This window comes from Stegodyphus dumicola, chromosome X2 (genome assembly GCF_044657685.1).
Source record: "Stegodyphus dumicola isolate Sdum_Otavi_A_Nest chromosome X2, ASM4465768v1".
Lineage (NCBI taxonomy): Eukaryota > Metazoa > Arthropoda > Arachnida > Araneae > Eresidae > Stegodyphus > Stegodyphus dumicola.
The window spans coordinates 184,684,104-184,710,706 of NC_140781.1; the positions used below are offsets into that span (position 1 = coordinate 184,684,104).

Genomic DNA, 26,603 nt, shown 5'->3' on the forward strand with positions numbered 1-26,603 from the left:
ATTTAGAGGTGCTACGATGGCGAGGAAAACCCGCAGTTTACAGATATACTGATGTCAATTTTCTCTTCTTTGTTTTGTATTTTATTTGATCTTCAGTTGTCTTGTAATGTGCCATTAGAAATAAAAAAAAATCATTTGCATTGATCTAAGCAATTCTTTAACTAAAAATTTAACCATAGTATGCAGTTCCAGTTCAGAAGCCATCAACTACAAAATCCTGCTTGCTGGAAACAGTTTTGAATTATGGTAAAATCCATTCAGTTACAAGCCGCATAAAAAAATTAATAGCAATTTCAATGGCCACTTTTTTCTTCCTTGTTTGTCTCTAAGCTGAAACTGAATACATAAGATGACCAAGCATGTTATGTAAATAATTAACTTGCAAACACAAAATCTTACAGAAACAATAATGCTTCTCAAATCTGCTAACCACAAGTTTTTTTTATACCTACACCATCAATATCACAGGCTTAAAGAAACACCAAGCACTCTATTTTTCCAGCCAAAATATTTGTCATATTTAACTGATTTCATCAATTTATTAACAATGCCATTAGAACTCACTATACAGTTAATGTTAGGAATTAATGGAGGTTAACTCACTATACAGTTAATGTCAAATGATATAATGATCATTAAATTTGCTAATTCAGCCCTCATTAGCCTTGCTGCTCAGAAAACTGAATGTAAAACTTCTAGCCTTCCATTCCGAAACAGCACCTCTGGAAAAACAGATTTTTGCCACTCATACCTTTAATGAAAATGCCACTTTTTAAACGTCAGAACATGTGGTTTGTGTTAATTTAAAATCAACATGACTTTACAATGCAGTTGATTTTAACAATGCAAAAGATATTGTTTTAATTACTTTTATCATAATAGCAATATTTGATAGATAAATTTTTAGTTCACTATGTTACTAATGAAATTTTATAACATTTGTGCACTTTATATACTGATAAATATTGATTTATATACCTTAGACATTACTGTATCGAAAACAGCAAGGAAATTACAATGCTCATATGTGCAAGACAACATTTTAAATAATGATGTTACTCAATACATATTTATATCTATGAAATAAATTTAATTATCTCAAATATAAATGTTAAAGCATTTCTTTATTAAACATATCAAATTTCAATGCAATGTATTTTTAACCCTCAGCTGGTATGATCTATGCTTCTGGATTCTAGTAACTCTTATATAAAGAATTTTACTCTTTTCCTTGGTACATTCATTTTATTTAGAGAATGACTAAAATGTATTTTATCTTTAAAAAAATCATTAATGTCTGTGAACAACTGATTATAGAAAAAAAAAAAGGTCAGCAAACAACATAAATGTATCTGTATCAGTTTTGCACTTTGTTTTTTGGCCATACCAGTTGCAGGTTAAAGCAAATACGATAAAAAAAACTGAATCTTCAGCACCTTATAATAATTAATATTTTGAAACTCTTAAATCTACAGTTAAAAACTGAAAGAGGAAAAGAAAAGGAGAAAACTTCACCTTTCAGGTTTAGGTGAGGACAGAATGCCATGTTGTGAACTAAAATCATTTGAATTTCTTAAGTCTTTATGTTGCAAACGATCAAGAGAAAGCTGCACTAAACTCTGAAATTAGGTTTAATATCAAAATTAATAAGTAAATATTACATGCATATGACAAAGACAACAATACTTTTTTTTTTTTTTTTTATTTTTGGTTTTCACTGAAACAGTATCAAAATAGACACAAATGCGTGAAATTGTAATAAAAAATTAATTAAAAATGTCAACATCATGTAATATAATCTCTATAATAATTACTTTTTAAATAGAGAAGTTTTAAACATTTTAAAAATTTTTTTAAGTATTTTCCCCACACAGTTAAACCAAAGTTTATACACAACAGAATCAGTATGCCTGAAAATTTCCAAAGCTTCTCAGATGTCAACAGAGAAATGCACATAAATTAGATGAATTTTGAAAATGTTCAGATATTACTCGCATCTAAAAATTTCAGCCCATAAAATAAAAGACAGCTCACAATCACAAGAAGATTACATTTTTTTTTTTTAAATAATCTCTATATCTCAATATCAGCCACACAGAACTCATTATTAATATGTTTGATTTGATCTTTTACTAGCAGAAATGCTACACAAGTTTGAGCTGTCATTTCTCTAAAAAACTGTATGAATATGGTATTTTACATAAAGCTGCACTTGCTTAAAACAGCATAAACACTTAGTACAGGAAAAAACAGTGCTATATTTCTCATTTCTTCTGTATCACTATTTTTCCCTTCAGAAGAAACTATGTTATAGTCACCATTCACTGCTCAATCAAGAATTCTGTTTGAATTTAAGCAACATGTACTGGTCTAAAGATAGACAACCTTTGTAACATCTAGTGGAATTTTTTTACTTATTGGAACTTTTTATGGAATTTTTATACTTAGGTTTTAGTAATGTAAGCACTAAATTTTCATGCTTTGAATTGCAATGAAATGGCATGGGAAATACTGGTAATTTTCACAATTTATTATTTTGTTGCTTTTCAATGATCAGTTGCAAATGCACTGACAAATTTAAAAAAAAAAAAAAAAAAAAAAAAAAGGTTAAAAAAAATGCCTCAAAATTGGGTTACATTTTTTTTTTAGGTTATTAGTAAATGTAATCAGATTCCAAAGAGTATTGATATTCAAGACATTAAATAGAAGCATCTGACAATTACTACGCACTATGTAGAAAGCAAAAAATGCATAGTTAATATTTTGCTCCTTCATGCATAAATAGTTAACCAACAGCTATTTTACATTATGTTCTTTAGCATACAAGAAAGACTACAACTGCAGGAGGTAAATATTTTAAGACAATTCTCACTTCCAAATGCAAAGAAAATTCCAGGAGTACATACTACAGCCAGTGATTTATAAGTAAAATTTCTATAAAGAAATTTCTTTACAGAATTAGGTATCAGAATCGTGTAGAAAATTCAAACGTCTTACAAAAGAAAAGAAAATCCTAAATGATTTCTTTAAAAGAAATTTTCATCCACAAATAGTAGGAAAGTAAATATATTAAGCAACAATATAGAAAGAAGCACAGGCTGATTAAGACAAATAAGAGGGCCATTTGTATAAGAGAAGGGATGTCTTTGTATAGGGCAAGAGAAAGTGGCACATATTTTATGTTATGCATTGTAAAACTTCATAAAAACCTAGTAAAGCTGACTCATTCACCAGAAAAACCTCAAGATGCTAACTATGGAATAGAAATAGCATGCATTCGGCTTCCAGACTCAACCCTTTCTAGGAAAAAAAAAAAGCTCAGGAGCAAAACATTGAACATCTAAATTAGCAGTGCAACATAGAAAAAAGAAACAACTGTATATTATCTATCTCAACCCTTATCACTAAATAATGAATATAGCTTTTTATTAATAATAAATCCACTTTAATATATTAATTACCCTTGTGAAATAAACATAAATTTACAATGCTGCAAAACTTAATGAAAGTTTAATAATAATGTATTTTCTGACCTTTACTACCTGATGGTTAATCAGAACAAATAAATTTTTTAAAAAAATTTTAAAAGATGATGGGAAGAATTCAGATAAACATATGTACTGGTCTACGTGCATTTCCAAGCAATTTTTCTTAACAGAACTAATAACAAAAATAATAATTACATAAAAACATTCATTTCTTGGAAAACAACTACATAAAAATTATACATCATTTTAAATATTTTTCTTTCTTTATAATAGACTTTACAGAAAATATAATATGATAGAATTTTTATATGTTGTTCCAGCAATGACTCCTGTCCCAAATTTATTATTTACCTTTTCTGGACCCATATGAAGTTAACCAAAAATAAATAAATAAAGCTATTTATTTCAAAATCCATCACTCAATAAACTACCATTTCAGCACAAAAATTATTTGTGAATTACATTTCTGACACAGTATTTCTCATTTCAACCATTGGGAAAAAATTTCAAGTGAAATATGTATTTAATATTTTTCTTCTTTTGAACTATAAATCTGGCAACATAATACAGTAACATTTCGCACAAGGACCTCAGCTCTGCATCTATGTTATTTACATCATTTCCAAATATTATTTCAATGTAAGCTGCAATAAATTTATTTTCACTAGCTTTCACTATTTTCTTCATGCTGGTTTGCAGGTATTTTAAATTCAATATTCAGTTTGGATTCAGAAGAACTATGGAGGAACTAAAATGAACACAGATGGTCAGGACTTCTTTTTAATACACAAAATGGAAGTGATTCAAATCATGAAAATATTCCAAATCACAAAAAGTAATGTTTTCAACTGAGCCAAAATTCAGCCAAGAGGCAAAGTACAATGCATGATTTTTTTCAAATAATTTTTAATAAAGTACATGCATGCATGTTAGAAGCAGTTACGTGTTTTTTATTCATAATACATAATAGTTCCTTGCTTAAGTGATCTGCATTCACTGTTTTCCTAATCTCTTTCGTAGCATGTTTTCTAATCGTAGCATGATAAAGTCTCTACATTTTTGAAGCTATATTAAAAAAGTATTATTGCATAATTAACAGAATGTAAAATTCATTTAAAATAGAAAATTGACAGATGTGCTGTTTAAAGGATATCTACAATTAAAAATTCTTATACGGTATAAAATCCGAAATTCAGATGTCCAAAGTGTCCAAAATCGTCTAATATCCAGACCTCGCAACCATTAGCAAGGTCCCCCCTCCCTTCTTTCTTTTTGAATTTTTCTCCTTACAAAGCTTAGGAATGGAGAATAGAATAATAAAAGTAATTTTTAACAACCAGTGGAGATTCCTGTATGTCACTTTCAAACATCTGTTGGCTAAATACAATGATTAATGTTGCATTGACATTAGCCATGACCACATTTTCAGCCCTTTAGTGGTGATGTGTAGGGGTTCGTTTGATTGGTTTATTTGATTACAGTAAAACATGTGAGGATTATCTGCCTTAGGGTAGAGAGGGCTTTCATAGAGGGCTTTCTGAGGGAAACTGACTTGCAACCATATTACACATGGGGGAAACCACGAAAATGCCCATGTAGCCACCCTACTTGCCTAGAATCAAACCCTGGTCAAAGTACCAGGGTTGAGAAATTTTACCACTCGGCCACTGTTGCACTTGCACAGGCAGGTTAACATTTTTCTACCTTCCCTAAACAGTAAGCCCCAAGACATAGTTATTTAGAGTGAGATGCTGCTCACACTGGATATTTTTTTTAAATTTTTTTTTTAATTTTTTTTTTTTTTTTTTTTTTTTGCACAGCAGTAAGGAAGGGAGAGAGAATTTGTTTCAAAGGAACAAATTTTTCTCTTCCCTTAATTTCCCGATTCAAAATAACTTATTATTTTGTTGCGTCTATCTATTAATCTTATCAACATTGCAGTTTTAGTAAATGATAACATCAAGAAGTAGATATCAAAATTTTAAGCACACTGGAATTAGGTATAAAGTGCTGCATCAGTTTTTAAAAACAGATGCAGCACTCCAAAAACAGATGCAGACCATCCAAAAATTCTAAAAATATTTTAATATAAAATCTGAAATCATTGCCAGATCATGGAAGAGTGTGTCTGCAAATATTTTTTTAAACAGTAGGCATAATTTAGAGTCAGCTACCAAATTTTACAATGATGATGAACCATGAATCTAATGGTTTTCAGATATGACAAGAAAAAGCAAAATTTTCTGATTAATGGAATATGAGAAAAAAAAGCTAAATGAAGATGATAATTGATATCTCACATTGTGATGACAATGCCTCGGTCATCAGTTACCAGCATAGCAAATACATGCAGTATACTTTTAAATCTAAAAAATACTGCCATTTTACCTTTGAGTCACATTTGAATTTGATGTGGTGGTGATTCAGGGAAAAAAAAAACTTTATGTGAAATATCTTTTTCTTGCAGAAATATTAATAAAGAATATTTTTAATTTTATAGCTTCTGTGTGTTATCTTATTAGATTTACAGTAGCTCACATTTGTTTATGGTAACTTGAATTTTTTTAATTTATTTGCCTAGATCTTTATATACATACTGAAACACAGACCTCAATTATTTTTTCTTTAATTTAAGCTTTGCTTGTTGTAAAATAAATATCCCCAAAATATTCCTTGCAATATAATAATTAGTTCAAAAACAGTTAATTAGTAACCTACAAAATTTTATAGAACTATTTCACTAGACAATGTTTCGTGTTATATTTTTTTTTTTTTTTTTTTTTTTTTTTTTTGCTTTAAATGATCATCTGCATTTGTAAATTTTTCCTTGTTTAACAAAATATATTAACAGTTCCATATCTGACATGAAAATGTAAAGACACGACAAATTATTGACCAAGTCTGTTACAAATTGAATAATTCATCTTTTTAGAGAGTAACAGCATTCAAAATATCCAAAAAATTATTGATGCAAGTAATTAACTATCTTTGATTTAATAAAACAAAGAAAACTGATGGAAGTATTGAAAATGCATTAAGTCTCAATCGTATTCAAAGCTAACTCCAAGGAATGGCAGATTTCTTCCATGAAAAATCAAATAACACCCAAATATTAGAACACCAAAAGGTTCAGGAGATTCAGAAGATTAATTTGCAATAAAAAATAACCCTGAAGGTCACTTAATCATGGATACAATAGGTGATTAGCAAGAAGGAAATTTTTTGTCAACAAGAAGAAAACAAGAAAAATACATCTGATGTTAGTGAAATCTATAGTAAGCACAGTTTTATCATATTAGATCATGTTATATTTTGCAGAAGACAAAACTTAATATATTTGGGTTTGATAGACAAGTTATTATGTAGCAAAACCCAAATTACGAACTGAATTAAAAAAAACCTATTGCTAATATGGATTGGTATAAAATATATAATTATTCTTAATGAAAACTTGAAAGTATATGCAAGAAAACTTGGATTGGAAACTACATTCAAGTTACATCAGTGTTACGATTCAAAACGTAAAGCCCTAAATATTCACTTGAGCTTAATATCCAACAGTCCTGAAGTTAGCAAAACTTAATGTTCTTCAGTAATAAGAATAGGAAACATAATACTTCTTCGAAAGCTCTACTAAAAGCATTTCTTCCAAAGAAATGGAACATCCTTATACACACACACACAAAAAGACAGAATCCATGCCAAAGCACATTAGCCATTTGAAGGCCAAAATGCTTGAGTCAGCCTTTGATTCAAATGACAACTGCCCAAAACGACCGAGATTGTGGTGGTGTTTTCTGACCTCCCCCTAAAGTATGCAGTAGCAGGTGCAGTTTCCTCAAATGCATTGTATCAGTTTATTGCAAACAGCTTGACCTAAACTGCTAATGGAAGCTTCTTTGTTAGGAAGTAGAAAGGATGTCATTCGAAATATTCAAACCTCTTAGTGCATCAATGAACAGGAAGGGGAGGAAACGGAAGGGATGGGTAACGGATGGAGATGGGCGTTTCAGTATTTTAAGCATACAGGTTAGAAAAGGCTTCGATTTCCTAAATGTTAAAGGTGTCATTTTAGCTAAAATATATCCAATGAAATATTGAATGCCTTATTATTTTCACGTTTTTATTAAATATAAATTGTTTAACCAAAGTGTCTGAATTTGAGTTCCTTTTCAGATTTTTTTTTAATTTTTTCCTCTTGCTCAAAAACAATTTTGAGTAACATTTTTCAAAATTTTAAAATAGATGATCAATAGTACAGAAGAAAGGAATATCAAAAGAAAGTCATTTTGTTAATATTTAAAAGCTGGTATTTCAAATAAAACTGAAAACAAATGTGAGCCACTGTAGACTGATGATCTAAAATCCAGAAATTTCCGGAATCACTGAAGTCCTAATGCTTCCTGAGCTCAGACTTTGTTCTGTAGAAGTGCACTATGGCAGGAACATAAGCAATTCTTTAGACACATTTTTGAAAAATTTATTAAATCTGTAGTGAATATGCAAATCATTTCCGATTAGTTACTCTAATTTTCTTATAGTTTGCTAAATATGTTAACAATACTTATACACAAAAGCATATTAAAAAATGAACATTTACTAATAAAGATGTCATTTTGAATTATTACATTATAGCTATTTAAAAAAATAATAAATTGGTTACAAGTATGCATCATTACCAAAAAAGATTTTATTTCTAATTCAACCCTTTGACTTAAAATGATATCCAGGATGTATCACTTGTTATTAACGTCAAAACAAATTTTGATGCATCCTAGACAACATATAACTTGTCAGTTTCAGGTAAAATTTCCTCTCCCCCCTTAGTTATACTTTAAAATCTAAAATAAAATTCTTGATAACTGCAAATTAGTCTTAAATTAATTTATACTTTTTAAGAGCATGAACTTTGAATATGATCCATATATATTTTGCTTTAAAGCTGCAATTGTTAGTAGCTGATATTTCAGTAACCATTTTAATAACGAATATTAATCAATTATAACAAAAGAAAACCTACCTTTACCGCTTCCCGAACAGCTTGCACAACCTCAACAACATTTTCTTTTTCAACAGCTTTTTCACCATATAATAATATATTGTCAGACCAACGAATAAGATTAGCTAATGTTTGATATACTTGGTTTGAAGCAGATAACATTAATGAGCTGTAAATATAAAGAAGTTCATTTAAGTAAATACCACCATATTAAGAAACTTAACAGTGATAAAATCAAAATTTCACACTTCCTAACTGCACACTATTCAAAACTGTAATTATCAAATAATACGAGGGTAAGTTGAAAAATAAGTTTCCCCTGTCGACTGTGGTCAGAGTTGTGTATGAAAGTCAAAAAATAGAATGAGACATTAAAGATATGACATACCTTTATTTTTTCACATAGGTACCAAGTACATTGAGACATTTGTCATATTCCTTGATAAGCTTCAAAAAGCCCTCCAGGAAAAAATCAGGGCTTTACATATGGAAGAAGCGTTGAACGGCTTGTTTCACTTCAGTATTGCTTCCAAAGCGCCTTCCCCCGAGATTTTTCTTCAAAGCCGGAAACAGATGGAAGTCGCTTGGTGCGAGATCAGGACTGTATGGCGGATGGTGTAGGCGCTCCCAACCAAGAGTTGCAATATGGTTTTGCGTTGCCGTTGCTGAATGTGGTCTGGCATTGTCATCCAACAGCAGAACGCCAGATGTGAGAAGGCCAGGCCGCTTTTTCCAAATCGCCTCTTTCAATTTCGACAGGGTGTCACAGTAGCGCATAGCATTGATGGTTCCAACCTCCAAAAAGTCCAGCAACAAAACTCCTTGGACGTCCCAGAATACTGTGCGGAGCACTTTACCTGCAGAGGGAGTTGTCTTGAACTTCTTTCGGACAGGTGATGACAGATGTTTCCACTCCATAGATGCGGCTTTCGATTCTGGCGTGAAATGGTGGACCCACATTTCATCCCCCGTCACAATCCGAAACAGAAAGTCATTGCCATCTTCATGGTAACGCATGAGATGTTCCAGGCTGACCCCCATGCGTTGTTCCTTGTGTGTCGGCTTTGAAGAAAAATCTCGGGGAAAGGCGCTTTGGAAGCAATACTGAAGTGAAACAAGCCGTTCAACGCTTCTTCCATATGCAAAGCCCTGATTTTTTCCTGGAGGGCTTTTTGAAACTTATCAAGCGATATGACAAATGTCTCAATGTACTTGGTACCTACGTGGAAAAATAAAGGTATGTCATATCTTTAATGTCTCATTCTATTTTTTGACTTTCATACACAACTCTGACCACAGTCGACAGAGTAAACTTATTTTTCAACTTACCTACATAGTAACCCATTGGCCAGAATTTAAGTCAGCCCCACATATTATTTTGAGATGAGATAAGATCAAATAAATATGCTTTAATGTGAAAGGATAAGTTGAATAATGTGAAAGGATAAGAAAACAGGATAAGTTGAGCATTAGTACAGCTATGGCTCTCAGGCATCTTACAGACCAAAAAATATGGTACTTTCTGAATATCCGCATTTCCAATGAAAGTTCACAAAAAAGTATTGTTGAGGCAAAAAAAACTTTTGAGATTCAATGGTCATTTTCCTGATTAGCATTTCTTTTTGCACTGAATACATTTGTTTTTGTTAGACTGACCGGAATGAGACTGTTAACTTTACAATCTGGAAAATGTGTTGCACTTCTTCAGAAATCTGGCATTTTACCTGATTGAAAAAAAATGCAAAAATTTACATTTCGTACTATTGAAGTTGTACATTTTAAATAACTGAATTTGACATGTAATGTAAAAAACTGCAAGCAAAGTATTAGACTATGAGTTGGAAAGTATCTTAAGATAGCTGTATCTTGTTTACAACAGCTGTTCGCTTTATTTAATTTTTTGGACAAAGGAATAATGTATATCAGTGCTATGAGGAACTGGGTTATCATCAAACAGAATTATCAATTGGTTAATTACCCCAAATGCTCTCCAAAGTCGTAGACAGGTTCGTAAATTTACAATGTGGGTGCAGATAATCAGAAAGTAACACAACTCTTTAAATTCAGGCCAATTTAAAATTTTCTTTTATTTCACTTATAACAAATTGTGATTTACTTTACATTCCAAAGAAATATAATTTCCTTAATTAAATGCATGGCACAACCAGCACACCACGCACCATGTTTCCCTTAAAAAAAAAAAAAAAAAAAAAAAAAAAAAAAAAAAAAAAAAACACCATACTTGAAGAAATAAATGAGCCTAAATAGATTGTAATATCAATGAACATTTTTAATGACAGAAATTAACTTAAACATAGTTGCGTACAGCAGAGAAAAAGGGCGAAGAAGTAAGAATGATATACATATACATACATACGTAATAAACAGTTACGTCATCATTCACCGCGCGGATAAACGCGAACGGCGCATGCGTCAGGAGAAGCTCTCTTAAGCTAAACGTCGTATTATAATTTATGATACAACAATCCCCCTTTCGACGTTTGGCGGCTGAAAAAAAAAATAAACATTAATCATTTATAGTTATTCCAATTAATTTACAGCACTTAGAATGTTTCGAAGCAGTCAATGTTTTTGTCAGTACATCAGCAGGCATTTTCTCTGTTGGCACATATTTAACGTCTATTTCATTTCTTTCATAAATTTCACGAATGAAATTATGTCTAATATCTATGTGTTTAGTGCGTGAGTGATAAACAGCATTTTTCATAAGCTTTTGTCCACCTTGATTATCACAATATATAATGGTTGGATAATCAGCAGTAAAATTTAATTCTTTAAGGAAGTGACGTAAATAAACTGTTTCTTTGGCACTTTCTGAAAGACTGATGTACTCTGCCTCAGTACTTGATAATGCGACAGTTTGTTGCTTTCGTGATTCCCATGTTATTGGATTTCCAGCTAGCTTGAATAGGTAACCTGTATACGATTTTCTAGTATTAACATCAGACGCCCAGTCGGCATCGGTATATCCAATAAGTGCTTTTCCAGTCTTTCGAAATTTTAAACAATAATTTTTAGTTCCTTTTAAGTATCGAAGAACGTGCTTTGCAGCCAACCAGTGTAGTTTTCCAGGATTGTTATTAAATTGGCTCAGGTGACTGACGGCATATGCAATATCCGGCCTAGTAAACACAGAAAGATACATAAGCGAACCAATTAGACGGCGATAAGGTGCATCGTTCATTTCTTCCTTTTCAGTTTCAGGACGACACATTTTTTTACTTAATTTTACACTAGGATCTAAAGGAGTTGCTACTGGTTTTGCATCTTGCATATTAAACCTTCGTAGAATATTATCAACATATTTCTGCTGAGATAAACTAATAGAATTATTATTTACATCTTGATTAAATTCTATTCCAAGATAATAATGAAGTTTGCCTAAATCTTTAACATGAAATTCTTTAGAAAGATAACCTTTAAGTTTAGCATATAAATCACAGCTATTTGTTGCTATTATTAAGTCATCAACATATAAAATTAGAATTAACTCACCTTGAGATGTTTTCATCCTGTATACACACTTATCTGATTGTAATGGTTGTAATCCAAAGTTTTTGAGTTTTTTGTCTAATTTTTCATACCACTGTCGTCCACTTTGTTTCAAACCATAAAGAGACTTTTGCAAAGCATAAACATAATCAGGATTATTTTGGTCTTCAAAACCTTTAGCTTGTTCCATGAAAATTTCTTCTTTTAAATCTCCGTTAACATAAGCCATAACAAAATCTAGTTGATATAACATAAGGTCTTGTTCAGCACTGTATGCAATCACAGTTCTTATAGAACTCGCTCTGGCAACTGGAGCAAAGGTTTCATTAAAATCAATTCCAGGTTCCTGTGCAAATCCTCTAGCAACCAATCGAGCTTTTCTCTTTTGAACTGTTCCATCTGCATTATATTTCGTTCTAAGAACCCAGCGACATCCTATTACCTTTTTGTTGTGTGGTCGCTTTACTAATTTCCATGCACCATTTTTAACAAGTGCTTCATACTCACTTTGCATAGCCTTATGCCATTCTTCAGCATAACTTCCGTTTAATGCTTCTTCTAATGTCGGATTTGTATCTTCTTCAGCAATTTGTGCTTCTTCCTTTTCTATGTTTATATTATGGTATTCCTTTTTTGGTCTTCCTGGCTTCCCAGTCTTGACTTTCTTTGGACGACCTGGCCCCCTTTTAATCTGCATTTCAGGTAGTGCTTCGGAATCATTATCAGATGTTTCTGCCATATTTGAGGGGTCTTCTGTTATTTCATCAGCCGATATTTGCTTTACATTCAGAGGTTCTTCCTTCTTTTTATCAGGAATATTTTCAAAAAATAAAACTTCTAAATCTTTATCATAATTAGTAAAGTTTTCAAATTCATCAATGAATCTAACATCTCGGCTTATAATGATTTTTCTGGAATTTTTATTCCACAGCCTGTATGCTTTCGATTCATTTGAGTATCCTACAAATATATGTTCTTCTGATCGAGGATCGAATTTCCCTTTACACCTTTTATTAAGTACAAAACATTTTTGTCCGAATACTTTGAAGTGAGATACAGTTGGCTTGATGCCAAAAAATAACTCATAAGGTGTTTTGTTTACTCCCAGGCTTCGATTTGGGCAACGATTACGAATATAAACAGCACAGTTCAAGGCTTCAGCCTAAAAGGATTGAGGAAGATTACTTTGTAGTAACAAACATCTGGCCATTTCAGTTAAAGTGCGGTTCATGCGTTCAGCTCTCGAATTCTGTTGAGGAGTCATTGGTGCAGAGAATTCTCGTTTAATCCAGCATTCTTGAATATATTTATTAAATTCTTCTCTGTGATATTCGAGACCGTTATCAGTCCGAAGGATTTTTATTTTCTTTCCTAGACGATTTTAGACCGCAGCTTTGTATTTAATGAATGCATTTTTCACTTCATCTTTAGTTTTAAGAAAACTGACTTCGACATAACGCGATTTGTCGTCTATGAAAGTAACAAAATAACGCGAACCAGCATGGGATGGGACTCTCATAGGTCCACACAAATCTGAGTGAATCAAGTTCAGTAATTCATCACTTTGAAATTTTGATTCTTTTTGAAAAGGTTGCACAATTTGTTTACCTCGGATACAGACTTTGCAGTCTTTTAGAGATTCAGTGTTATTAAAATTTAAATTTCTAACCATGTTATCAGACTTAAGTCTTTTCTAATCAGACTCATTTAAATGACCTAATTTAAGATGCCACTTTACAAAATCACTTACCTGTGCTATTGCAGCTGTTTCAATGCTTGGATGTATATAATAAAGATCACCATGACGAATAGCCTGCACTAGTATAGATCCATTTGGTTCTATTATTCTAGCATGTCGTTCTGTAAAAATCACTGAACAATTATTTGCAGTAGCTTTAGATGTTGACAGCAAATTACATTTTAATTCCGGAACACATAACACATTTTTGAGCGTAAGTTTAATTGTCTTATTTCCGTTAGGTACTGTTATAAGGGCAGTTCCAATTCCTGTAATTTTTGCTGTTTTGTTAACTGCTAACTTTATGGTTGAATTCGTTCGAGGGTGAAATTCTGAAAATAACCTTCTGTCATTGCACATGTGAGATGTACAGCCACTATCTAAGCACCATGAGGAGGTCTTCTGATAAGCATTGTTTACAGCTAAACTAACCTGCTCTTCATAATTAGAAGCCATCATAGAACCTTGATTTCCCTTATTTGATTGCGCATATTTTCTATCAGCTATTTTCTTTCTGCATTCAGATGGCTTGTGCCCAATTTTCGAGCAGTAATTACATTTCAAGTTTCGAAAATTTCTTTCAGCTGGAAAATTTTTGTTTGAATTTACCTTCCATTTTTCATTTTTCTTCTGTTCTTGATTTCTTCTTTTATAATCAGTATAGTATGCATTCTGTGAATCTTGAGACGTTTTCCCTTTTCTTGCTTCCCATTCTTCTAACATTTTGATTTTCAAAGATTCGAGACTAGGTAACTGATCTCTTGATTTGATGGCGCATCTAAAATTTTCAAAATTTTCTGGAATACTATAGAGCAGAAGAATCGATAAAAAATCATCAGCTATGTCAATTTCCATTTGTTTAAGCTTATCAACTATTTCGAAGAAATTATTCAAATGTTCAGACATCGTTTCGCTTTCCACCATTTTTCTAAATAAAAGCTGTTTTAATAATGTAGCCTTCTTTGCAGGTCCTTTCGATTCATATACGGCTTTGAGTTTATTCCACACAGCATTTGATGTCACACAATGCTTTATATGACACAGTTCACTAGGATTAATTGCAAGAATTATATCTGCGCGAGCTTTTTGATCAGCTTGGAGCCATTTCTTTTCGTCTTCGGTTCCTTCAGCAGGTTTTAGCACTTTACCGGTTACATAATCCCAATGGTCGTTTTTAATCAATACTGCTTCTATTTGTAATTTCCAACTGTCAAAATTATCTTTTCCGAGCTTTTCTATAGTAGTCAAATGCGACGTAATGTAATACAGTCTCTCACAGCCAAAAAAACAAGATTGAGCGCTATAAAAATAGGCTTAACTGAACGCTGATCAGTTCTTACCGTTGATTAGACGTAAAAGTTCTTGCACTGAATTAGGCTTAAGAGTTCAATGCTCGAAAACTTCAAAATGTTCATTTTAAAATAAGTATTTTGCTAATAAGCACAGTTGAAACGTTCCTGGGCCCATAACCATTGAAGAAATAAATGAGCCTAAATAGATTGTAATATCAATGAACATTTTTAATGACAGAGATTAACTTAAACAAAGTTGCGTACAGCAGAGAAAAGGGCGAAGAAGTAAGAATGATATACATATACATACATACGTAATAAACAGTTACATCATCATTCACCACGCGGATAAACGCGAACGCCGCATGCGTCAGGAGAAGCTCTCTTAAGCTAAACGTCGTATTATAATTTACGATACAACAATACTCCATCAGAAAAAATTACACACTTAATTTTATATCCCTTATCTCAACCCCGAAGATATATGAATGCATACAACATAAAGAAGGAAGATAAAAATAGGTTTTTAAGTTTTCATCCTGCTGCTACCATGTTCTAAATTCCACTAACACATTACAAACATTCCTCTAGCAAGTGTGTAAAACACTGATACCACAATAGTATGTAGTAGAGTAGCCACAAATGTGAATCAATGAACATGAGCTCAATGAGCCAACAGAATGAGTAGCCATGAATGTATGGATGACAGAATGAGATGCAGAAGCTTGGAGGCAGATCAGTCACAAGTGTAGGCGGCTAGAAAGCTCAACGTTCTGCCCAGTGTCATCTGCAATTTAGGAAAGAATTTCAGAACACTGGATCCATATTTACAAGATGTTGACAAGGTCAACCAAGATCCACAACAATGAATGAGGATCATTACTTGGCACTTTCAGTGTAGCAACACAGGATTGCTACAGCTTCAAAGCTCCTACGAGAGTGCAAGAGCTGTATGCTGCCACTGGAACCCAAGTTTCATGGTCTACAGTTGCCTAAAAGCTTCATAAGATTGGGTTGTATGGCAGCATAAGAAAATGAATTTAGCATGATGCAGACCACATGTGTCATGGATCAGACTCTAGTGAAGCACCATACTTCTTATACATGAGATTCAGCCTAGACACTAATTCCTGCTGTACCTGTATCTCAAGAGAGCCTGGAACATGATATTATACCTCCCTCATTAGGGAAAAGAATCATTTGGCAAAGTCTCTCTGACTGCTATGAGGTATAGAGAGCAGATCTCAGAGCCTTATGTTTAACTTTTCAGGGGCACAGTTGCTCCTGGGTTCGAATGGATGACAATGCTTGCCCACATGCAGCTCAGCTGGTCAATGATTAACCAGAAGTGGGGATATTCACCGTATGGATTGGCCAGCCAGATCTTAAGCCTATAGATCATGTCTAGGACACTCTTGGGAGGACAATCTCATCTCACCCTCCCTTCCCTCTGAGAACCATCCTAGAGTTGGCAATTGCCTTGCTGCAAGAATGGAATTGATGACCACAGGGGCTCCTCCACTACCTCTTATCACTAAAAGGGTATGATTAATTCAGTCTGCAAAATGTACCAGACAGAGCAAGTAAACAGAACAATCTGAAGCTCTCAGCTAGAAAGAACTGTCAAACACATGAATGTAGCAAGAACTGTTTTTTGGCACAATACAATAAAGACAATTTCCTGCATTCAACTCTGATAAATGGTGGTGGCAAGGTTTACACAATGCCGGGTTTGCAATTCTGTGATTTATATTTAAGTGAAAACAAATAAAAAAATTACATAGCAATTTGGGAAAGAGTATAAGTGTTTTATTTCTTAATGTATTACTTAATCCTTAATTAGCAATTAAAATTTGTATTTTAACTTGCTAAATATATTTCCTTTTCATATGGTGATAATTTCTGCAGGCTTAAGATAAATGTCGATAGTTTGGGAATCTTTCCAAGTAATTGCAGAAACTACAACCTCGCACCCGATAAGTAACTTTCCATCTGTAAAAAAATCATCAAATTGCATCCAGGAAGTCTGGGGGGGTAATTACTGATACAAGTTTTATGTTAAACATCACTCTGATACTTTATTTTTAAACAATTTGACTCCAATAAAAAATTTTAAATAAATGCCTTCAGTTTTCCTTAAAGACACCCATTAGCTTTTAAAGCTGTCAATGAAACATATGTAAACACTCATTTCAAAGCATCTGTTTAAGAAATACAAAAATATATTCATAAGATGTGCACTTTTAGGAGGAAAAAATGAAGAAGAATTATATTACTTACCTCTGTTCATTGACTAAAGATTCTCTCAGTGCAGAATGAATATTCAAAACAGTTTCTAGAACCACAGTTGCTGAACCTGGCAACATTTCCAAAATATTTTTCTCTACAACATCCTGAAAATACCTAAGATCTGTAGATAGAAGACGAACTGAGCGTAATATAGTGTCTACATCCTAAAAAATAACAGAAATATGTACTTTTTCTCCCTTTATAAAGAATATAAATAACATTTAGTTTGTAACGTAATAAAATATAGTCTGGTAAAAAAATAAAAGGGACTCATAAAAAGGGTGAAACTGTATGGGAAAAGCAAATATAACAGGAATTTTATAATGAAATAAACGTTCTTGATTCTGCCCCACTGTACTCCAGCCTGATAGGATCTCAAAGATGAAGAAATGTAGTAAAAATATTTGGATTATTTTTCACAAACTAACACATGTGCTAACTAATGCATCATTTGCAGCAATAAGTATGGACATGAGAAATGTTCAACAAATAAACTACAGCAAAATATTAAACTTAAAAACTGAGTATTTCTGTGCTTATAATGCAGATAAATATGAGCACTCACATCCCTCAACAATAGTTTGATTATTTGGGAGGAAATAGGAGAGGCAAATTATCATCCATGAAGGTTAATGTCTGCTTAGCTTATCACTCTTTTTTAAGGATCTGGACATCTGCAGACTTGAGCAGATCAAGAAAAGAGCAAACATAAATGAGTTAACACTTGAAGTTCTACAGTTAAAAAAAAAGTCTGAAAGTAGATGCACTCAAAACATGGTGATCATATATCTCTTTGATATAAAAAATTAGATACTTAGATAGATGATTAAAAACTAATCCTGATGAATGAGATAATACAAAAATCACTAGAGTGAGAAACAAAATAAGAAAAATGATCGAACATTTTTAGCTACACAAGATTAAAGAAACAAAGTATGGTGTGCAGCATGAAATCAATAATAAAAGTATTAACTTGCTAATTAAATTCTATTTTAATCAGTATATACATACACACTTATACATAAATTAAAAGTAAAATATAAAACCCAGAAAACATGTTGCTGTAAAGGCAACAGCAGCACTATGCAAAGTAACAGCCTATGATTTTGTCACATGGCATTATCTCTGCAAAATGTAAAATAGTCACAGAGATGAATCGGAAACAACTGCGATATTAACAAAAATGACTGTGGTTAAACAGTAGATGCAATAAAAGTTAGCTATCCCAGTTCCAATAAAGGATGTAAATACATGTATCATCTAACAACGATAACTTATAATTAGACCTTTCTTACAAACTGACTAATATTCTGACAGCCAAATGTGAATCAATTTGAGAATAAATTTCAAATTTCTTTTCTATCTTTAGTTTAAAAGCAATTGTTAGAAGCTATTAGACTATTGCTTGACAGCAGTATTTGTGCTTTCATTACTGCCTGCTATATCCAAGATACAAAAGCTGATATAAAGTGTTACATACAACGTTAACTGAAAAAGTAGATGGTTGGTTACTTAACTGATTAACACATTACATATGAGGGCTTTCTAACATATGAGGGCTGAGAGGGAAGGGATACTTTGATGTAGCAATTCCTATGGTAAACTGGCTTATATTTGCAGTATATGAGTACAGGTATAAATGGAGCAGGACACTATAATTTCACCGCTGGTCTTAGAGATGTAGTTCCACCACACTAGCTATTAAGCTCTGCCTCAATTTTGCTGAAGAACATCGGCTTCCCACCCCTCTTCCCTAAGCATCAAACCTTCAGGACTTTCAGCTGGACATGTATTTTAAATGCCACTATGCCACACAAACACTATACACTTATAAACATTCACTCCTTTTCCAGGATTGGAACTCTAGACCAACAATACAGCAGACAGGAGCACTTATCATTATACTGATCAGAGTTGCAATTATTTTACATTATACTTAAAGAAAACCATGAAAATGCCTTTACAGTCAACCATTGGGATTTGAAGCCAGGATGAGTTATCAGCGTTCAGCTTTCCTATACACTTGGACACTAGAGGGCCTAAAAAGTACATGATATAGCTACTTTAAGAGCTACCAACTTACTTAAGTACAGGTTGTAGCAAAACTGGCACCTGTGCATTTAAGCAAGCATATTAGGTAGGCCTTACTAACTGCTAAGTTTCCACCCCAGATGGAATTCCGAGGAAGAACACCCTGGGTGCAGTCCGGGATCTCCCATGGTTCTTTGCCTACCAGTACCCTGTCCAGAGAATTTTGGCTTGCCATATATTTTGAGTGCCCTTTAGCTGCACAGACACTATACACTCACAAACATCCATGCCTTCCTTGGAATTCAAACCCAGGCCCTTCAATGCAGCAGTCAGTGTCACTACTACTATCTTGAGTGGGTGGCTACTTAAAAATACAGAAATCCAATTATTCAGATTAACTAAGAATTAATTAAATTTATGGCATACAGCATTCTGATATGATTTTAGCTCCTGGTTGAACATAATGATATTTAGGTTTTCCTATTTACAGAAATATTCATCAGAAACATATGCCTTTAGGTTGACCAAGTATAGTTAATAAAATTTTCCTGTTTCGGCCAAGACTGATACACAGAACTACAGATTTTTAGTGTGAATCTGAAAAGAGACCCAAATCTCATCCATCATAAGTTAACATAATATGTTTACTTCAAAAAGCTTATGAACAGGCCACAGATGCTGTCTCCTTGCATTTAACGATTTACTGCATGTAATTTTTTAAGGTAGCATTCTTCAACGATAGCCGATTGATAATTTTTGACTTAACTGTTACACACACAGGACTGTGTTCATATTTCCCAATGAAAGAACATGAAATATTAACACCATTTTCAAAAACTGCTATAGCACTGTGCTAGTTTCTTCCTCTTTTTTTCCAGTATTTCTGACACTTTAATTCAAACCAAAAGTCAGGTTCTTAATCTGACTACTGCAAGTCAAAGATATTTGTTTTTCCTTTAAATCTAATTTCAAATTATTCTATAGTTCCCATGATCTTCTAAAAATGCTTGAACTTAAGCATTTGACATTTTGCCAGATTTCGTTCAAAGGCATGATTTCAATTTAAGCAAATCATTGGCATTAATAGTTAAAAAAATTACCCTTTCGATCATTGTACTATTATATACAAAGAAAAGTTTGAAAAACAAAGTGACAATCAAATGAGATCCCTGGCATTTTTGGTTACCCTGTAGAAAAGAAGTGCTTTTTTGCATCTTAATAAATTAGCCATGGTTCACACAGTAAACAGAGCAGATCAATTTACGTAATGTGATTGCTTTTCTATTAGCATTCATAAACTACACACTTGCCAAAGTGTATATGATGACACCCACTGGCTCTGTTTGAAGAAACCATAAGCTCCACCATGTTTGAGGAAATTATGAGCATATGGTTTCCTCAAATAGGCCAATAACTCATATGTGAGGCGATGGTAGGCGCTTAGTACCTTTATAATTTCTCCATTTAGTCCACAGCAACTGCACTCATATTAAGTAGTAGTCTATAAGAAGCTATGCCTCACATTTGTGGCACATGATCTCAGGTTCTGACTTGTTGTTCAAATAATATTACAATTATTATATAATATTAAAATTGTTAAAATTTTATTAAAATCATATTTTTGATTAAAACAAACCTGAATTCTCATACTGGAATTAGTTTTCGTTATTACTGTATAAGAATATAGTCTGTGAGAGACAATGCCCTTTTACAAGTAGGTACCAAGCATATTAAGTAAATACATATGATCTGTTTATTGCCTACAATAAATTTAAATAACTTTTTCCCATTTCTCAACATCAAATTTTGAAACACTCCTTGATGGTCTACTGGTTTTTCCTACAGGTACAAGTTGAAATGTAATATGGCACCCAATGTTTTCCATAAGTAGTTCCATAATGTAAATGGGTATCGCCCTATTACACTTCCATTTTTATTAAATTAGAATGTAAAAAATAAATAATAGTTTACAGTCGGTGCCTTTGCACTTACAAACTTTGGAGTCATTTCCAGAATTTTGGTAGTAGAAGTTTTGTTACAAATACATTTTTTTTTTTTTTTTTTTTTTTTTTTTTTTATAGTTTGCAGAATTTTGTCACAGTATATAATTAATCACATTAGAGCTTTAGGATCAGGCTTATAAGAGATTACAGTCTTCATAGTTCGTCATTTGTAGTATATGTTTGCATATTCATTATTCATAATAATAAAATTTATGTATAATTTGTAATAGGAGTATTAATAAATAGTTAATCTGTGAGGTTATAAAAAATTATTGGAGATGTTGGGTAACTGAGCTGTATTTAATTAATTAGCAGAAAGTTTTTCTCCTCTGTATGAAAGGTATATCATGCTATTTTCTATTTTCTTTCTGAAATGCTTATTCTTGATTACAAAGCATTTGCATTTGAGGTAGGTAATTTAATATGATCTAGTTAAGGGACAGGCATTCATATAATGATTAGGGTCTTCCCTATCCCCACATACACACTGATCGGAAGTAGAGATGTTTATTTGTTGAAAGAATGTGGGGAATGGGCCATGTCCTGTGAGAAAGCAATTTATATAGTGGTTGACCATAGTGCATTGTTAGTTAAAATGAAGAACGATTTCATACAGTGTTCCACCTGCATCATTACTTTGCCATTTATTTTCCCAGATATTTGTTTTAATTTTCACAAGATGAAATTTTAGGTAGGATTTTAGCCAAGGATGCTGTATTATTGCATGTTATGGCTGATTTTGCAGCTGTATCAAGTTCTTTGTTCCCCGTGATTCCAACATGAGCTTTGATCCAAGAGATTCTTGGAGATAGGCAAAGATGTTGTGAGGTACTTTCTATAATTTGTTGAATCAATTCAGATTTATGCTTAGTATATTGGAGCACTAGAATTGCTACCTGACTATCTGTAAAGATGTTTATTTGCTGCAAGTTGTTAATCATTTAATAATCAATGGCTAATTGTATTGCTAAAAGTTCAGCTTGAAAAATGTTATTTTCTTTTGCACGACATGACTTTAGTGTAATTTTTTACTTTAGATTTGGTAAGATAATACAAGCACATCCAGCACCAGATTCCATTTTAGAGTCTTCTAAATATATATATAATATATATATAATATATATATATTTAGAATATGTATAGATAATAGGATAAGAGAAGTTCTGTGGGAATGGTTTTAGTGTACAAGAGATTCTGGGATTGGTAGCTGGGTGCTTGCTATAAAGGTTTCCAGAAGTTTCAAATTTTGTTGGATTAAGTATTTCTTCTTGTATAGTGCATGGTCTTCTTAATTTTAAATATTGTGCCTTTAACCCTCTGAGTGTTATGGCCGGTCATGAAATTTTTTGTCATTTGTTATATATTAGCTTATAATTTATGATATTTTGCTTTCTTTAATAATATAAATATCATCTTAATAAATGTAAGTTTATGAAAATAGAGCCTAAAGTAAGTAAATATACAAATTTAGTTAATAAAGTGTCTTTGAATACAGGTCTTCATGACAGATCCAAACACCCGTGCTGCTCAGAGGTTTAATATGCTCACACTGTGCTGTAATATGCAGGGGTGGAATTCCAGAAAGGATGCAGAGAGCTGCATTTGAAGTTGTTCGATAACATTTGGTGATGCAGAGGAGAAATGGGCATTGAAATGCTTGTAGTAGTCTTTCTTTTCTTTCTGTCATTGGTTTTTCCTACAGATTTATTGATTTATTTCTTAAATTTATCTAACTAGTTATCGTTGTACAAAAGAGATCTCAAAAAAATGTTTGGAAAATTCATTGGCTTTTGCTTGAATCATTTACCTAGATACTGATAGATTATGGCTTCTGTGAATGGTAAATCATTTAAGCAATGCTACTTCATCGTTATGCAGCCCCTTTCCCAGTGTTTGCCATGAGAAGAAATAACCGAGTGTTGTTTTTCCCACATGGTTACCAACTGTAAATACAAACAAAAATGTAGATTTGGATTACTGCACTCCTCACAGTTACAAATCTGGTTACATCCATTCGGCATTTTCTGAATAATGCTCAACATATTTTCAATCCAGAATGTTTGATGCTTACAGCTCACCATATGGATTAATATTTGACATAGAAAATTCACAACATATGGTGAAAACAATTAGTCAAAGAATATACAAAGTTTCGCCCATACAGAAAAGATGAAAAAAGAAGGCAATTTCATTGCTAATTTGTCACACTCAAAGACCAATGGGAATGCATGCATTTTATGTATGACTGCATATATGTATGACTGCAAAGCAAAGATAGAATAATAAAAGAATGTACTAAATTTGCATCTAAAAAATGCACCACTAGCTATTCAGAAGACAAAATTTGGAGAGTGTTTAAAATACTGGAATTAAAGAAACTGGTATGGATAAAAAGTTTCCATTGCCTAAAAGACAAATCATCTATATAGCCCCACACTCATTAAAATCTATCCACTCCTTTCTCTTTCTCTGAATAGCAAAAATTTCAAAATTTCGATCAAAGCATAAAGCTCACTGACAGCTCCATTAAAGAATTTGAAAGGAATCAGAGAACCCATTCATTCTTTGACTTGATAGTCACTGCACGATACAGTGAGGTATCCTAAGATACACTTTTAACATGTCTTGGTTTTCCAAGAACCGGGTGTCATACTTTTCTTACATAACCTTTGTTTAGAATACACAAAAATAAAAAATGAGGAGGTGAAGATAAAAGCAGTAATGTAAAGATGTGTTTTTGCCCATACTAGCAGTAACCTAAACATCGATAATTTTCAATAGTTACTAATTTTGCAGAAATTATGACAATTACTTTACAAAAAAAGAGGAACCTGCTTGGTATATTTGATTTCTATATGTCTGGAGGTCTGCTACAGCTCTATAAAATACCATTAAGTGAATAAGAAACTGAGCGGGAACAATAAATTTGTTCATTATGCAGGGATCTAACTGAATCACAAAGGTAGATATTTTATAGCACATAATGATGTTAAAATAATACATAAACAGAAATATTTTATGAAGTTTATAGCCAAAAATAATGGATATAATTGTTGACCTAATTGTTTTAGTTACATTCAATGTTAGTATAATGTAAAGAAACATAATAATTAAAAGGTACTTTAGACAGATGCAGTATATTTAAATATATTTTTCTCTTCAATACTCTTCATTTGTTGGTATTAAATTAAATCACATAGAGATTGCTTTTGTAGAAATTATGATAAAAGTAACAATTTTTTCATCATGGAAAATATTTACAATAATTGATCCTCTGAGCAGAGTGGCTTTTTTAACTTACTGATGAATGGCTGTATTTAAACAATATTTATTAGCTAGATCTATATAATTACTTGTGGTACTATTCTGTTATCAGGACAAGATCCAGAAATATATATACAGTACACTCCCGATTATCCGCAGAATTGGGTGGCGCGACCGCCGCGGATAGCAAAAATTGCGGATAAACCGAAAAAAGCTAAAAACGGGTATAGCAAAAGAGAAAACAGTTATTCCAACTTTGAAAAATGTATATGTACAATAAAACGTAAGATAAACAGCAGGAAATGTTTAACTAACGTTTAATATATTTTAGTATATCACTAAAAACTAACCTAAAATGCATTTTGTTAATGAAAACAGAGAAGTGCTTTGTACTTACGAGAGGCATCAAGGATACACAGAAAAATTAAAACATATGTACTGTTTTAATACTGTAACGTATTATGTAATTACAAAAGCATAACCGTGAAATCAGTAAGATTACGTAAGATGTATCAGTAAGATTAAGACGAGAGAGGGCCGTGGAGCAGGCACTGCAAGGGTGAGTAAGAAATCACTTACTCATCAGAGGGGAAGGTTCCGAGAAGGCCTGGGATATTTTTGCTATATATAAGCACGATGTTTAGCAAATTTAACATTTCGCTCAGTTTTGTGAACATTTTTATTTTCTTTGCTTTACGCTTGTAAAAAAAAAAAAACTTTGTGCGGCAGGCGCGGATAATCCGCTCCGCGCATAATCCGCCCGTGGATAATCGGGAGTCTACTGTATATATATATGCGTGTGTAAGCATGAATGTATGTGTATGTGTATACACATATATGTACTGTTAAGGTTTACTGTTTCATAACTTTCCATTCCTTAGAATACATTTAGATCATTCCAGAGGATGAGAAAATAAAATATTTTAAATAAGTTAATGTACACTAAGCGACAGAAAATTTCATGTCTAGATAAAAGCAGTCACACTGCTCAAAGGGTTGATATTTTAAATAAAATATGCAACTAAAATCACATACAACCTAGCATCACTACCTAATTTTAGTAATAAGAACTAAAACAAGAACCTTTGCCTATCATGATATACAAGATGTACACAATTCAGCATCTAATTTGTTTAAGGTTTCAGAAAAGCAACATCACTGCCATGAGAACAAAATGCAATATTTTTACTTCTCAGACTAAGTCAGAAGTTCAGTGGTTAAAATGGTAACTTTTAGTATCCATTTACTACTGTTTCTGTTTTAAATAAAAATACATAGATTTTATGTATAAATAAAGACACAGACTTCATTTTTGCAGTTATAAAGAATGCCTTTTGAAGATGACATAGCCAGAGCAATTACTTGTTTAAATTATATTTAAAATTAGTTTAACAAAAATTATTAACTTTAGATTGGATACTGAACAGATTGGAATGGATTATTTACACACAGCAAAGCTAACAAAGAACTATCCACCAACTAATTTTGATTGATTAATAGCCGACTGATTTTGATAAAACTTATTTATTTGACTGCAATAACATGAACATAATGTTATAAGTATCTCACTCAGGCTAATATCAGGTCATTCAAATATTCAAAAGCATGCAAGGGTTATCTGTCTAACAGGAAGACTGACTTCATGGTGGCTTTTTTAAGGGAAATTAGCTCATGCTATACATGGGGAAACCATGAAAACTCTCATGCAACCAGTCCTTTCACTAGGATCTGAACCCGGGTTGAATTACCAGCATTCAGCGATTATACCACTCGACTGCTGATTAAATAGCATTAAATAATCATAATAAACATTAATACACTTAACATCTGCATACACTATTAATGCAGGTTAAGCAGTTCATTTTTTGTAAGACTCACAGACTTTATTTATCTAAGGAAAAAAAACAACAGCAGACCTGTAGAAATTTGCTTTATAGAATAATTTTAATTTTAACATAAATGAAGCCAGACCCATGTTTACAATGC

The 26,603-nt window shown here is 32.4% G+C and overlaps 1 protein-coding gene across 3 annotated transcripts in view; it reads right to left on the reverse strand.

Annotated features, from left to right (window-relative positions):
* The window catches only part of C3G (C3G guanyl-nucleotide exchange factor), a 196,182-nt gene that overhangs the window by 123,755 nt on the left and 45,824 nt on the right, over positions 1-26,603 (reverse strand). For all 3 annotated transcript variants that reach the window (XM_085809356.1, XM_085809354.1, XM_085809355.1), the window contains 3 exons: positions 17,311-17,483; positions 8,509-8,656; positions 1,516-1,619 (listed from right to left, as the gene is read on the reverse strand). In XM_085809356.1, the coding sequence (XP_085665482.1) occupies positions 1,516-1,619; positions 8,509-8,656; positions 17,311-17,483 (425 nt within the window). The remainder of the gene's footprint in view (positions 1-1,515; positions 1,620-8,508; positions 8,657-17,310; positions 17,484-26,603) is intronic.